The sequence below is a fragment of the Ovis canadensis genome, chromosome 14 (genome assembly GCF_042477335.2).
Source record: "Ovis canadensis isolate MfBH-ARS-UI-01 breed Bighorn chromosome 14, ARS-UI_OviCan_v2, whole genome shotgun sequence".
NCBI classification, from domain to species: domain Eukaryota; kingdom Metazoa; phylum Chordata; class Mammalia; order Artiodactyla; family Bovidae; genus Ovis; species Ovis canadensis.
The window spans coordinates 64,692,322-64,707,295 of NC_091258.1; the positions used below are offsets into that span (position 1 = coordinate 64,692,322).

The 14,974-nt window shown below is 45.6% G+C and overlaps 1 protein-coding gene across 1 annotated transcript; it reads left to right on the plus strand.

The window, feature by feature from the left end:
* The first annotated feature begins 1,630 nt into the window (after positions 1-1,630).
* On the plus strand, positions 1,631-6,092 carry LOC138419705 (seminal plasma protein PDC-109-like). The gene is made up of 5 exons (XM_069552593.1): positions 1,631-1,718; positions 3,451-3,495; positions 4,411-4,542; positions 5,242-5,390; positions 5,911-6,092. Exons 1-4 carry the CDS (start codon positions 1,643-1,645, stop codon positions 5,376-5,378), a joined length of 390 nt encoding a protein of 129 aa, XP_069408694.1. The 5' UTR covers positions 1,631-1,642; the 3' UTR covers positions 5,379-5,390; positions 5,911-6,092.
* Positions 6,093-14,974: the final 8,882 nt, after the last annotated feature.

Below are 14,974 nucleotides of genomic sequence, written 5' to 3' on the forward strand. Positions count from 1 at the left end.
CTACAGAGTCACGTGGCACTCTGCTTGCTTTAAGTGGTTGATTAGGCATATCTAACCTCATGAGAAGAGTTGACTCATTGGAAAAGACCCTGATGCTGGGAGGGATTGGGGGCAGGAGGAGAAGGGGACGACCGAGGATGAGATGGCTGGATGGCATCACTGACTCGATGGATGTGAGTCTGAGTAAACTCCAGGAGCTGGTGATGGACAGGGAGGCCTGGCTTGCTGCGATCCATGGGGTCACAAAGAGTCAGACACGACTGAGCAACTGGACTGTACTGAACTGAAAAGATATTTTGCCTGACTCTAGAACAGTTCACACCATGGACTATCAGTGGTCCTTACAACTGGGAAGTCAGTAGTGTCTTTCTCTTTTTGGCCATACCATGTGGCTGGCAGGATCTTAACCTCCTGAGCAGGGATTGAACCCTTGTCCCCTGCAGCGGAAGCATGGAGTCTTAACTCAGGCAGGAGATCAGTGAGTTCCAGGTTAGATATTTACAACTAGCCTCCTGTTTGCATTTCATGAGATATGAGGAAGTGGGCTTCAGGCTAAATACTTAGAACTGTTAGCATTTTCTGAGACAAGAGACAGATGAGCTGTAATTAAGGCACTTACCATCAACCACCTTTTGCTCTCAGGAATGGGAAGTAACAATAGAAACAAGGTTAATAGCCAGTCTTTGTCTCTTGTAAACACCTTAAGGTTCATGGCAATTGTCAAGGTAATAAGGCAAGGACAAAGAGGGGAAAAACCCTGTTTGAATAAAGGATTAAGGGGTCTCCACACTCCCAACCCTCCACTTTTGGGAAGAAGTGAGCCACTCCAAGTGTGCAGAAAGGCTCCTTGTGGGTCAAAAGTCAGGAGTAACAGGAGGCCATAATGAGTCTTTCTCCTCCCAGAAGCCTTCACTGGAGATCCATCCTGGCTGAAGGGGTGCATGAGCACCCAGGGAGGGCCCCAGGGTAGGTTAGGTGTAGAAAAGGAAACCAGATAATTGGCTAAAGATAAACACACACCCTGAAGAACTCACTTATATAAATGACTTAACGGTCTCTTTGCCACGCTCCTCTTCACTAAAGCAGACACCCACACCCTTTCTGGTTGTGCGTCTCTGCCTTGCTTCTAACTTAACTAAACTGTTTTTCCGTGTGCTCTCCCACTAGCTGTTGCGCTGTGTCTCTAACAATAAACTTTGTACCTGCATTCAAAGTTTTTGCCTCCATGACAAATGCATTTTTCACTGGGAGCAAAGATCCAGGGAAAAATTGCTTCTAGAATCTAGCCTTTGCTGGCAGATGGCTAGGATTCCTGGTTCTCATCCAGGTTCAATTCCTGAGCAGGGAATTAAGATCTCGCTTCCTGCTATCGCTCCCTGCTGCCTTGTCGAATTCATAACCACTGGACCTAGGTCTCCTTTTAAATGCCTTTCAAACCACTGAGGCTTGGAGACACGAAAGTGCCAGCCAAGGTCCTGTACTTTCCATCTGAGAGATAAACTTGAACTTCATGCTCTCAGGCTGGGGAATGATCAAGCATCATCCAGGTGAGCTTGATTCTTATCAGGCTGAAGGGATGGTGAGGTCACCGATTACAAAAGGAGCAGATGGATGCCGGTCAGTCGCAGGAGCACAGGCTATCATGGCGCCGCAGCTGGGGCTCTTTCTGATTTGGGCCGGCGTGTCTGTGATTCTGCAGCTGCACCCTGTGAACGGAGGTGAGAGAGGGGAGATGGGCTAGACCTGGTGAGAGAGCGCCTGCCCCAGACATGGACCGAAGCGTAAAAGTCACGAGAATAATCATAGTGGTTACAAATATATCTCCCATTTCTTGAGTATGTCCCAAGGGCAAGACGCTATGAAGGGTTTCACATTTTATTAATTTCCCACCAACCCCATGACACTGAAACCCAGGTGAGTTTGGCAGTAAAGCCAAAGGCCTTTTTGGGAGCTGCCTCATTCCTAAATCTCCACCGCACTGTCCCAGACATGGGAAGCCTACTCCCAGCGTTGGCTGTCTTGTCCAAATGAAGAGTATTTCTATCTTTGTAGAGCTAACTGTTTGAAATACCGGGTTGGCCAAAAAGTCCGTTCAGATTTTTTCCGGAACGCCGTGGGAAGGACAGCGTGGCCTCCAGGCAGGCCCTGCGCATTGCCTGCTACGGCAGTGCCTGTGCTTCGTAGCTGGGCCCATGCGGGTCCAGAGGCAAGCGGTGAGGACCGCCCGGTGTCTCCCTCACCTGTTCTCTTAGCCTTCTAGTCAGCAAGTGTGTCTGTCCAGGGGGAACAAGGACTCCAAAACATACAAGAAGATAAAAGCCAGAGACGCGGGGCAGGTCCCACTAGAGGTGATATTCCGGTTGCAGCCCTGCTTCGTTCTTTTTTGGTTGTTATTTTTCTGTTATCGTGGCTTTGGTTTTTCATTTTTAATTGAAGGATAATTGCTTTATGGTGCTTTGTTGGTTTCTACAACATCTCCAGTCAGCCATAGGTGCATATATATATAGAGAGAGGTGTGTGTGTGTGTGTGTTTAGTCGCTCAGTCATGTCCAACTCTTTGTGACCCCCTGGACAGTAGCCCGCCAGGCTCCTCTGTCCATGGGGATTCTCCAGGCAAGAATACTGGAGTGGGTTACCCGGCCCTCCTCCAGGGGATCTTCCCAACCCAGGAATTGATCCCAGGTCTCCCGCATTGCAGGCAGGTTCGTTACCATCTTAGCCAGGAGGGAAGCCCATATATACGTATGTGTGTGCACATATACACATATATTTATATATGCATATGGGCATCTCATGGGGTTAGTGGTAAAGGAATGTGATTGCCTATGCAAGAGGTCCAGGAGACACTGGTTCGATCCCTGGGTTGAGAAGATCCCCTGGAAGAGGAGACGGCAACCCGCTCCAGTATTCTTGCCTGGAGAATCCCATGGGTTTAGGAGTCTGGCGGGCTGCAGTCCATGGGATTGCAAAGAGTTGGATGCGACTCAGCACACACACACACAAACTGGTGGCTCAGAGGTTAAAGTGTCTGCCTCCAATGCGGGAGACCCAGGTTTGATCCCTGGGTTGGGAAGATCCCCTGGAAAAGGAAATGGTAACCCACTCCAGTATTCTTGCCTGGAGAATCCCATGGACGGAGAAGCCTGGTAGGCTACAGTCCATGGGGTTGCGAAGAGTCAGACACAACTGAGCGACTTCACTTCACTATATATGTCCCCACCCTCTTGACCCTCCCTCCCACCCCACCCACCATCCTCTCCCTCTAGGTTGACAGCAGAGTGCTGGGCGGGGCTCCCTGCGTTATACAGCAGCTCCCCACTGGCTATCTATTTTACACACGGGGGTGTATATATGTCCACGTTACTCTCTCAATTTGTTCCACCAAACCTTGACGCTGCTTTGCTCCTGCTCTTCCTCCATCGGTCTCCCTTTCTCCTGCTTTTCCTCCAGATGATGAACTTACCCGAGACAAGTCTTCTGAGGAATCACACGAAGGTAGTGTTCCCGGTGCAGATCCTCAAGATGATCCACAAGGGAAGCGAACGACAAGAAAAGAACAGCCCAGTGCAACAAACTAACATGCGTGGCCGGGGAACTGTGACGGGGATTCTCCAAAGATGCCTCACAAGCATGAGCTAATGCTACCCTCTCGGTCACACACATACCCCCAGGGGGTGTCCAAGCCAGCATCGGGGGTGAATGTTTTGTAGACGATGGGATTGGACTCTGAACATAGTGTCCAGGCTTCAGAGCTGGTGTCAGAGGCTAAAGTAGAAACTCCCCCAAATTCACATCTGTGCACAAAACCTCCCAATTTATATCTTTTTAACATGTCCACTAGTCACTCTTTACAGCTTCCCAGGTGGTGCTAGTGGTAAAGAACCTGCCTTCCAGGACAGGAGACGTAAGAGATGCAGGTTCAACCCTTGGGTGGGGAAGATCCCCTGGAGAAGGAAATGGCAACCCACTCCAGTATTCTTGCTTGGGAAATCCCATGGACAGAGGAGCCTGGCTGGTTACAGTCCATAGGGTCTCAAAGAGTCGGACACAACGGAAGCAACGTAGTGGTCACTCTTTATACCAGTTTCTCTGTATCTATAAACAGACACGACTGAGCAACTAAGTACAGAACAGCACATAGACAGGCTTATATTTCTAAGTAAAATTTTCTTCACTGCCAAAAAAATAAATAAATAAAGTAGAAACTTCCCAAAATTAGAGAAGCCTTCCTAGTCCCTGAGGGAAGGACCACACCACATTGACCCTGACATCCCTGATGCTCAGCAGGGGCTCTGTACACAGCAGGTTTGGGGCTGATGGGCAGGCTTGGATGGAGATTTCGCCAGAGTTACCACAGACATCATGAAACCCTAAGTGCCAAAGAAGCGAACAATGTCTTTCTTCTTTCAGATGAAGAATGTGTTTTCCCATTCACCTACAAAGACAAAAGGCATTTTGACTGCACATTCCATGGTTCCATATTCCCGTGGTGTTCCCTTGATGCAGACTATGTAGGAAGATGGAAATTCTGTTCTGAGAGCGGTGAGTGTGCAGCCTGTCCTCGTGTGAGAAGCACCTGGCTCCCCAGATGAAGGGGGAAAGTCCATAACTGCCTCCCAGAGGGAAGCCTTGGACACGAGTCTGAGCAAGCTCTGGGAGTTGGTGATGGACAGGGAAGCCTGGCATGCAGCAAGGGGTCGCAAAGAGTCGGACACAACTGAAGGACTGAACTGAACTGAACTGAGAGGGTAGTCTCAGGTGTCTCCTGATCCAGCCCCAGGTGTCCCATTCATGTCCCTTTCTCTCTCTCTCTCTCTCTCTCTCTCTCTCTCTCTCTCTCTCTCTCTCTCTCTCTCTCTCTCTCTCTCACTCTCTGGTGGCTCTGGGTCTTTGTTGCTATGCCCAGTTCTCTAGTTGCAGTGAGTGGGGTCTACTCTCCATTGGTGTCTGGGCTTCTCATTGCAGTGGCCTCTTTTGTCAGGAAGCACAGGTTTCTAGGAGTACAAGCTTCTGTAGTTGCAGGGTGTCAGCTCAGTAGTTGAGGTGCCTGGGCTTAACAGCTCCTCCACCTGCTGGATCTTTCAGACCAGGGTTCGAACCCATGTTCAAACAGAAAGCATTTTGACTTGCATTGCAAGGCATTCTCTGCCACAGACCACCAGGGAAGCCCCCTTTTCTCTTGACGTGATTAAAAACAACGCTCCCGCAATTAATGTTTCACCCATCCCTTCTATTTTTCAGACCATGCCAACTGTGTCTTTCCCTTTATCTTTGGAGGCAAGAAACATGAGACTTGCACAAAAATTGGGAGTATTTTTGGGGCTTGGTGCTCACTCTCTCCAAACTACGACCAGGATGGAGCTTGGAAGTATTGCTAGCCATAAAAAGAGGTAAGAGTGGCCAGGGAGGGTGGGAGGAGACAGCGGTGAGCAGGGAAGAGATGGAGCTGGATAAAGAGGTGGAGTCAGATGCCCAGTGAAGAGAGAGGAGGCAGGTGGAGGGAGTGGATTGGGGAGAAAGATGCAGAAGGAAGAGTGAGGAGCAGAGTTTCACGAGGAGAAACATGCAGAGAGGATGAAGAGGAGAAAGGGGACAAAAGAGGGAAACAGAGGGCGAGACAAAGGCAAACTGCAAACACTGGAGAGAGGAGAGTCCCCGAGGGAAGGAGAAAGGGAGTTTGCAGGATGACAAATGGAAGGAGGAGGATCTGGGGAGGATCGGTGCCAAGACGAGGCAGAAGAGATGGGGAGAGAGGGGCAGAGAGAGGACAAGAGTCTTAGGAGCACATACGAGATAGCAGAATTGAGACAGGAAGAGCAGAGAGCAAAGGAGAAAGAGACCTTTGCCCTCCGTGGGACTGACTGAGAAGCAAAATAGACTCGTTAACATTGACCCCAAAACTATGTTCAGTTACTGTCCAGGGCATCCACCGTTGGCCATGGATGCATCAAGCCTTTGAAACCTCAGTGAAGAAAATCAAGAAATCTCAAGCATGAAGGTGATGCTCTGAAAGACAGAGGTGAAATCCTTTCCCTACATCTCCACCATGTTCCCCCTGTGTGTGGGTCCAATCAATAAACCACTTTCTCAGCAGGTGTGGTCTTTTTTTTTTTTTTCCTCCACAAAGAAACCTGACTGGGAAGGTCTCAACGTGCTCAGGTTAACCAGGCAGGATCTTCTTGTTTTCCTTTCCCTTCCTTGGGGTCCCAATGGAAAATCAATACACATCACAATTGTCCCTCCTGGGGGCTTGATTGACAGGTGAAGACCTGGTGGTAAGATTTGAGGTGAGGGGAGGAGGGCCCCAGAAGGTATGGAGGACTGCTCCTTGTCATAAAAGATTTGTCTTTTCCCAACTTAGCTGAAATGTTATTCCTTCCTGGACCTGTTCTCTGACTCCATAGGATAAGCAGTCTGGATCACGTCTTTCCAGTTCATCCTTTCTTTCCTTAAAATTAAACTGCCCATCTTCCACGGTGGGGCTGTAATTTGGAGAAGGGTCAGGATGGACTGTTTTCCCTGACCTCAGTACTAGTACAGAATCTGACACATCCTTGGTATTTATCAACAGGACCTCTCCTTTTTAAAACAAACAGGAATTTTACACAAACTTGTCCGTCACTAACTGGGCCTGATTGAAAGAAGGTTAAATATACACGTGTTAGAAATAATGAAGGTCCTGAAAGGTCCTGATCACTAAATTTTATCCTGGTCCGAAACACCCAGTGCCTATCTAAGGAGTCCACGAGACCTGTGATGGACTTCCGTTCACCATCCAGGGAAGAGGTACACAGATGTTTAATCACCGTGCAGGAAGGCTGTGTTGACAGAATATTTGTCCTCTGTGTTTTAAGGCCAGAGACGCAGAGCCTCACTTGAAACCAGGACATTAAATAATTTTAAACTTAAAACATAAAAAGTATTTTCATTAAAAAGACTTCAATTAAAAACAAATAAAAGGAAATCAGGGGCTTCCCTGGTGGCTCAGTGGTAAAGAACCTGCCTGCCAATTCAGGAGACACTGGCTCCATCTCTGGCGTAGGAAGATCCCACACCCTACAGAGCAACCAAGCCCGTGTGTCACAAATATTGAGCCCAAGTTCAGAGGCCCCAGAGCTGCAATTACTGAGCCCACACGCTGCAACTGCTGAAGCCCGTGGACCCTAGAGCCCGGGCTCTGCAACAAGAGAAACCACAGCAATGAGAAGGAAGCCTGGGCATCGCAACTAGAGAGTAGCTCCTGCTCACCACAATGAGAGAAAAGTCACACAGCAACAAAGACCCAGCGAGGCCAAAATCAACCAATAAATACTAAAAATTTAGAAAAGGCAACTGGGACATTGTAAGAGCAATGCAGTTAATGGGGATCAGAAGATCTTCCCTTCTGGTCCCAGAGAAACGGCAAAGAAGCCTCCTTTTTGGACCCTGCAAGTAGATTTTAAGGAAATATTGCCCTTGGGGAACGTCCATTCTCATACCCTTCACACACTTATTCATGACACTGAATTTACACAAGTGAAAAGGGGCCCAATCATACATACACATAGCGTATACACAAACACGCACACACACACACGCGTTCCTAGCTGAGGAGTCACGAAAAGTTTGCAGCATGGGCAGGAAAAAAGATTTAAAACCAAATCTCCAAGGGAGTTTCCTGCCAATCCATTCCTCAGGACGAGGAGCTTTCACTACCAGGGCCAGGTTCGACCGCTGGTGGGGAAACTAAGATGTTACATGCTATGTGGTGCAGCCAAGACACAAACAAAAAATTAAAACCCATCTTGACGCTCCTACCAAAAACAAACCAAAAATTCCGCACATCTCAGATGTGTCTGATATATTAGGTATCACCAGCTATGACAAGGAAAGGTAAAAGAATAAGTTATAGAAAAAAATGAACCTTATTATTAGTCTTTATGTTTTAGATCAAGGAACTCTATCTAACTGAAAGTCCGGAATTAATCCTCCACATTTGCAACTGATCTTCAATAACCTATCAAGATAGTTCAATGTGGGACTTCCCTGGCGTTCCAGAGGTTAAGACTCCACACTTCTAATGCAGGGGGTGTGAGTTCAAACCCTGGTCAAGGAACTAAGATCCCACACGTTGCCAGGCACGGCCAAGAAAAAAAAGGTAGGTCAACGTGGCAGGAATAATATAATAATCTTTGCAACAAGCGGTGCTGAGACAAGCATATCTGCACGCAAAATAAGTAAGCTGGATACCTTCTTCATACCATGCCCAAAAGTTAAGCCAAAATGAGCCACAGACTCCATTTCTAAAGGTGAAATTATAAAATTCTTAGAAAATGTAAGAGTAAATCTTTAAGACCTTTGGTTAAGAAATGAGTTCTCATATATGACACTAAAAGGCTGAACGACAAAAGAAAATGTGTGTAAATTGGACTTTGTAAAATTAAATTGTTTACGCTTTAGTTTTCATAAAAATGAAAAGAAAACTGCCAGAATAGGAGAAAAGTATTTGCAGGTAGATGTCAGATAAGGAAGTTGTACTAGAACACAAAGAGAACACTTACACCTCAATAATAAAGTGAAAAATAACCCATTTAAAATGAAGCTAAGAGACTGAAGCTCCCCCTGGTGGCTCAGATGGTAAAGAACCCGCCTGCGATGCAGGAGACCTGGGTTCGACCCCTGGGTCGGGAAGATCCCCTGGAGAAGGGCATGGCAACCCACTCCAGCGTTCTTGCCTGGAGAATCCCATGGACACAGGAGCCTTGTGGGCTATAGTCCATGGGATCCCAAAGAGTAGGACACGACTGGGTGGTTAACTCTTTCTTTTCTAAGAGAGTTACTAGATACTTCACCAAAGAATATGTTCAAATGGCCAATAGGCACGTGAAAAAATGTTCAGTATCATTAGACATAAAGAAAATCTCAATGATATATCTCTTCATTCTAACCGGAAGGCCAACAGTGGATACTTCCAGCCCGGTGTTCACAGCAGCATTATTTACAGTTGCCAAGATACAGAAGCAACTTAAATATCCATCAGATGAATGGATAAAAAAGACGTGGGATGTCTATACAATAGAATGCTACTCGGACACTTTTATGAAATGTTGTTGTTTGCAACAGCATGGTTGGACTTGGAGGGTATTAGGGTAAGTTCCTTGGGTGCTTGTACTGGGCCCCATAGTCTGGCCTATTATCCAGTCAGCAGGAGACGTGGACAATGAGTTCTTCCCTTTTACAGATTGAATGTTCTTGATACTAATCAGAAAGTCCCAGACATCTCCCAGGGATTCATCTATATGCATATTACCGCCCCCCTGAATCACCTTCATGAATTTTCAAGACTGGATTTTTCCATCAAACCAAAAGAACCAGGGGACACCTCCTCCTCTTATTACTACAAAGCCTGCCTCCTGCAGCCCCTGCTTATTCACTCTGCACTGAAGTGCAAACCCTGGGCGGCCCCACGTGGTGTGCAATGCCCTTCTCCCCAGACTGTGAACATATGTGGCTCACACACTGCCATCAATCTCATCTGTGCAGTGTTGGCTGTTGTGTATTTGAAAGTGTTAGTCATGTCCAACTCTTTGTGACCCCATGGACTGTAGTCCGCCAGGCTCCTCTGTCCATGGGATTTCCCTGGCAATGAAATAGGTAGCCATTCCCTTCTCCAGGGCATCTTCCCCACCCAGGGATCGAACCCAGGTCTCCCACATTGCAGGCAGATTCTTTACCTTTGAGTCAACAAGAAAGCCTTAGGTTTGTGCCTTTTAGAAAGATAGCCTGGAAGCTGGACAGGAGACAAGGAGGCAAGCCGGGAAGAAACTAGTAGGTCAAGCAAGTGATCATGAAAGCTTAGAACAGTGGCTTTCAAACTGTGGGTCACAACCCACAAGCGGATCTTAAAATGGCTTTTATTGCAGTTAGAAAAAATAGGCTCAAATGGAAAAGAAAATATTAAAGAGTCTTTTGAAATCGGTGGTGGGGTGGGGTAGTTGGGGGGGAAGCAGCGATCAGCGATCAGAACAGAGATCTCCGCTCTCTGGAGGGCAAGCAGGCAAATTGCTCCAGGAGCACAGGCACCTTAGCCTGTCGCGTGGGTGGGGGTGGTGGATGAGTAGCTGCTGCTGTGCCATCGGCTGAAATGAACCACAATTTACATCAAGTATTTTAAACTGGCTGAACTACAGTTTACATCAAGCCTTCCCCTGGAAGTTGTTAAGCCTGTCGACAGACGCTGGTGTGGTGAGAGCATGCGCAGTCGTGTCCACCTCTTAGCGACCCCTGTGGGCTGTAGCCTGCCAGGCTCCTCCGTCCGTGGGATCCCCCAGGAGAGAACACTGGATGGGTTGCCATTTCCTCCTCCAGGGGATCTTCCCGACCCAGGGATTGAAGCCGCGTCTCCTGCATTGGCCAGCGGATTCTTTACCACTGAGCCAGCTGGGAAGCCAGAGTTCCAAAATAGTTATATCAGACAGATTCTGCCGTTGCAGTTGTTGTCAGGTTGGAGAGACAGATTCTGGTGCTTCTCACTCTGTCGCGTTCCCACTGTCTGCCAGAGTTATTGAAGTGGCTTAGATCAGCAGATCTAACTGTCAAGTAAAACGGAAATCACAGGGCAAAGGGTCATGTTAAACAACAGTGCAGGATATGATCGGCAAAACCCAGACTGCAGAAACTCTGAAAGATAGTGACCTGGCTTTGTCAAAAATTAATTTTGTTTGGGACTTCCCTGGTGGTCCAGTGGTTAAGACTCCAACCTCACAGTGCAGGCGGCCCGGGTTCAACCCCTGGTCAGGGAACTAGAACCCACATGCCGCAACTAAGAGTTTCTGTCTCACAACTAAAGATCCTGTGTGTTGCAGCTAAGACCTGGCACAGCTGCAGCAATAAATATTAATAAATTTTTAAAAATAATTTTAATGGGATAAAAGGAGAGAGAGGAAGGAAGCTATAGCTCCGAAAGAGACTTAAACACACAAAATCAAGTGCAGTATGTAAAACTCACTAGGCTCCTGACTTGAAAAACCAGGAAAAATACCTTTATGAGACAGGTAAGGAAATCCATTCCTCGATTGGCTATTTAACCTATATGTATTTTAAATTCTCTTAGACTATGCATTTGGAACTATGCATTTCAATGTGACTTAATGGTTTGTTCCAAGAAAATCTTACCCAGAAGGATGTCTGTAAAATAATACATAACTCAATATTTACCCCAGGAAATTCATGCAAACCAGTTTATCTAAGCAAACAGTTTATTCACCTGGGCAAACAGGTCCTTTTTCAGGATAACAGATCGCTCATGTAGGCAACGAGTTCACTTATTACACAAAAGTTTGCTTATCAAGGCTTGTTGCAAGATTGTCGTTTCCTTGTGTTCACCAACCCTAAATGATTGTGCCATAATCTTGGCTTAATCTTAGCTACTTCCTTGCTTAGAAAAACCCATCCCAAATAGCCTTACTTAATTTTCCCTTTTGTGGCACTACTGAGACTCTGGTGGTCTTTGTGAGAACCAACTGTTGCTATTGTATAGTCAACATTATGTATAATAATACTGATAATATAATAATATTTTATATTATAATAAATATTTAAGAATTTTGTGTGGCATGTTTATTTTTAAAGGGAGGGGAGCTTAACATATCTGGACAAACCTGCTTTCTTGAGCAATCATCAACTTACAGGGGTCTCCCATATTTTTTCTACTTACAATCCCCAAGTGGGATTCACGATTTAATCACCTACTTTGTCCCTTTGTTGTTGCTGTTCAGTGGAAAAGTGGGGTCCAACTCTTTGCGACCCCATCAGTCTCCTGTAGCCCATCAGTTTCCTCAGTCCATGGGATTTCCCAGGCAAGAATACTGGAGTGGGTTACCATTTCCTACTCCAGGGACAATGGAATATTACTCAATCATTAAAAAAAAGAATGAAATAATGCCATTTTCAACAACATGGATGGACCTAGAGATTATCATACTAAGGGAAGCAAGTCAGAAAGAGAAAGACAAGTATCATAGGATATCACTTACTTGCAGAATCTAAAATATGACACAATTTAACATAGCTGGAAAACAGAAACAGACCCACAGAGAACAGACTTGCGGTTGCCAAGGGGAAAGGCAGGGTGGGATGGAGTAGCAGTTTGGGCGTAGAAGATGCGAATGATCATTTTTGAATGGATAGCCAACAAGGTCCTACCGTATAGCACAGGGAACTATATTCAATATCCTGTGATAAACCATAGTAGAAAAGAGTATTAAAAACAGTGTATATGTGTAACTGAATCACTTTGCTCTGCAGCAGAAATTAACACAATGTCACAAACGAGCCATACTTCAATTTAAAAAGAACAAAAAAGGCAGGGAGCTTATATTTTTGAAGAAATAAATATAATAAAGGATTTACAAATTCAATGAAATGAAGTCTGACATTTGCTTTAATGTAATATGGGATAGAGGCTGGTGGAGGCACAGAAGAAATAAAATTAACCGTAAGGTGACAATTGTTGAAGTGAACGCCTCAGTGCTTTCACTGCCTCGGTCCGGGTTGGGGAGTTGCCTGTACTATTTTTGTCTACTTATGTATATGTTTGAAATCATCCAAAATAAAAGCTTTTCTAAGTGTGCTCAGACCACGTCGCTGGAGCTATGCTTGGCCTTCCTCGCTTCCTTTCCTAATCTACACCCAGTCGATTAGCATATCTAGCTATCAGATTTCCTCTAGAATCTGACCACTTCTCATGACCTTCACTGCCACTTCCTTCGTCCAATTCACCACCCTTTCACTCCTTGATTATTGTAGCGATCTCTGTGTTGCAACCTTACCCCTTCCCCAATCCCATTCTATTTTCAACACAGCAGCCAGAGAGACCCTTTTAAAAAATAAGTCTAATCTTTTTGAGCATGGATTACCCATCTGATTATGCAGCAGGAGGGAGGGAGGGATCCTACAGAGGTCATGGAAGGCTCTTTTGAGTTAAGTCTAGACCTGAGCCTTCAAAGATGTCTGAGAATTATATAACCAGAAAGGATGCTTCAGATGGGAAACAGCATTGCTTCCATAACCAAGCAGGACATTATGGGGCCTTGATTGCTCCAGGGTTCAAATTTATGTGCTAAATCCAGATGGGACACTTAGGAAAGAAAGTCTTGATTAAAAAATATATATATCCTAAGGGAAGAGAGGCAGGGTCTTAACACTGCAGTCTACAGGTTTGCACCTAAATGATGAGCCCTGAAACAGAACTCTGTGAATTCACCTGGTGGGGTGGTGCCCCCTAGCGGTGGACCCAGGTCTTTGAACAATGGCATTACCCATAAAGGTTCCAACTAGCAAAGAATGTTCAAACTACTGAACAACTGTGCTCATTTTGCGTGCCAGTAAGGTTATGCTCTTGAGTGAACTCTGGGAGTTGGTGATGGACAGGGAGGCCTGGTGTGCTGCAATTCATGGGGTCGCAAAGAATCGGACACGACTGAGCTACTGAACTGAAGACTGTGCTCAAAATCCTTCAAGACATGGTTCAGCAGTACCCCCACCCCCAGAACTTTGAGATGTACCAGCTAGGTTTAGAAAAGGCAGAGGAACCAGAGATCAAATTGCCAACATTCCTTGGATCATAGAGAAAAATTCCAGAACATCATTTACCTCTGTTTCATTGACTACACTAAAGCTTTTGATTGCATGGATCACAACAAACTGTGGAAAATTCTTAAATAGATGGGAATACCAGACCACCTTACCTGTCTCCTGAGAAACTTGTATGCAGGTCAAAAAGCAACAGTTAGAACCAGACATGGAACAACAGACTGGTTCAAAATTGGGAAACAAGTAAGACAAAGCTATATACTGTTACTCCAATTATTTAACTTATATACAGAGTACATAGGGGTGAAATGTTGGGCTGAATGAATCACAGTCTGGAATCAAGATTGCCCGGAGAGATATCACCAACCTCACATATGCAAATGATATCACTCTAACGGCAGAAAGTGAAGAGGAAGTAAAGAGCTGTTTCATAAAAGGGAAAGAAGAGAGTTAAAAAAGTTGGCTTAAAACTCAACATTCAAAAAAGTAAGATCATGGCATATGGCCCCATAACTTTATGGCAAATAGAAGAGGGAATAGTGGAAACAGTAACAGATTTTATTTTCTTGGGCTCTAGAATCACTGCAGATGGTGATTGCAGCCATGAAATTAAAAGACGCTTGTTCCTTGGAGGGAAAGCTATGACCAACCTAGACAGCACTTTAGAAACCAAGAGACATCACTTCGCCAACAAAGGTCCGTATAGTCAAAGCAATGATTTTTCCAGTAGTCATGTATGGATGTGAGAGCTGGACCATAAAGAGGGCTGAGCACTGAAGAACCGATGCTTTTTAACTGCGGTGTTAAAGAAGACTCTAGAGGGTCCCTTGGATGGCAAGGAGATCAAAACAGTCAATCCTAAAGAAAATCAGTCCTGAATAGTCACTAGAAGGACTGATGCTGAAGCTTCAATACTTTGGCCACTTGATGGGAAGAGCGGACTCATTGGAAAAAAAAAAAAACCCAGATACTGGGGAAGACTGAAGGCAGGAGGAGAAGAGGGCAGCAGAGGATGAGATGGTTAGATAGCATCACTGACTCAACCGACACGAATTTGAGCAAACTCTGGGAGACAGTGGAGAACAGGGAAGCCTGGAGTGCTGCAATCCATGGGATCGCAAAAAGTTGGACTTAGCAACTGAACAACAACAAATAAATCATCTAGTGCGCTAGCAGATTGGAAAAAAATGTTCATTTTCCTTCCCTAGGAACCCAGGAAATGCAAACTGAAAAACAATCTATTACCTTGGCAACTTTTCAAACAAAGGAGGAAACTAGTCAGAAATGAGCAAAGTTCGTTCAAGACAAAATTTTAAAACAGTGTTTTGATTTCTTCAGCATGTCTCAAGACACATGGCTCAAGTTTCTGACTCATTTTAAAAGACAGAAATAATAGGTGACC

Bases quoted from the DNA above. Each gene is read 5' to 3' on its own strand.
- LOC138419705 (XM_069552593.1), top strand. From the start codon at position 1,643: ATGGCGCCGCAGCTGGGGCTCTTTCTGATTTGGGCCGGCGTGTCTGTG. The intron at 1,719-3,450 runs GTGAGAGAGGGG...CTTTTCCTCCAG, and splicing joins GCTGCACCCTGTGAACGGAG to ATGATGAACTTACCCGAGAC. The intron at 3,496-4,410 runs GTAGTGTTCCCG...TTCTTCTTTCAG, and splicing joins TTCTGAGGAATCACACGAAG to ATGAAGAATGTGTTTTCCCA.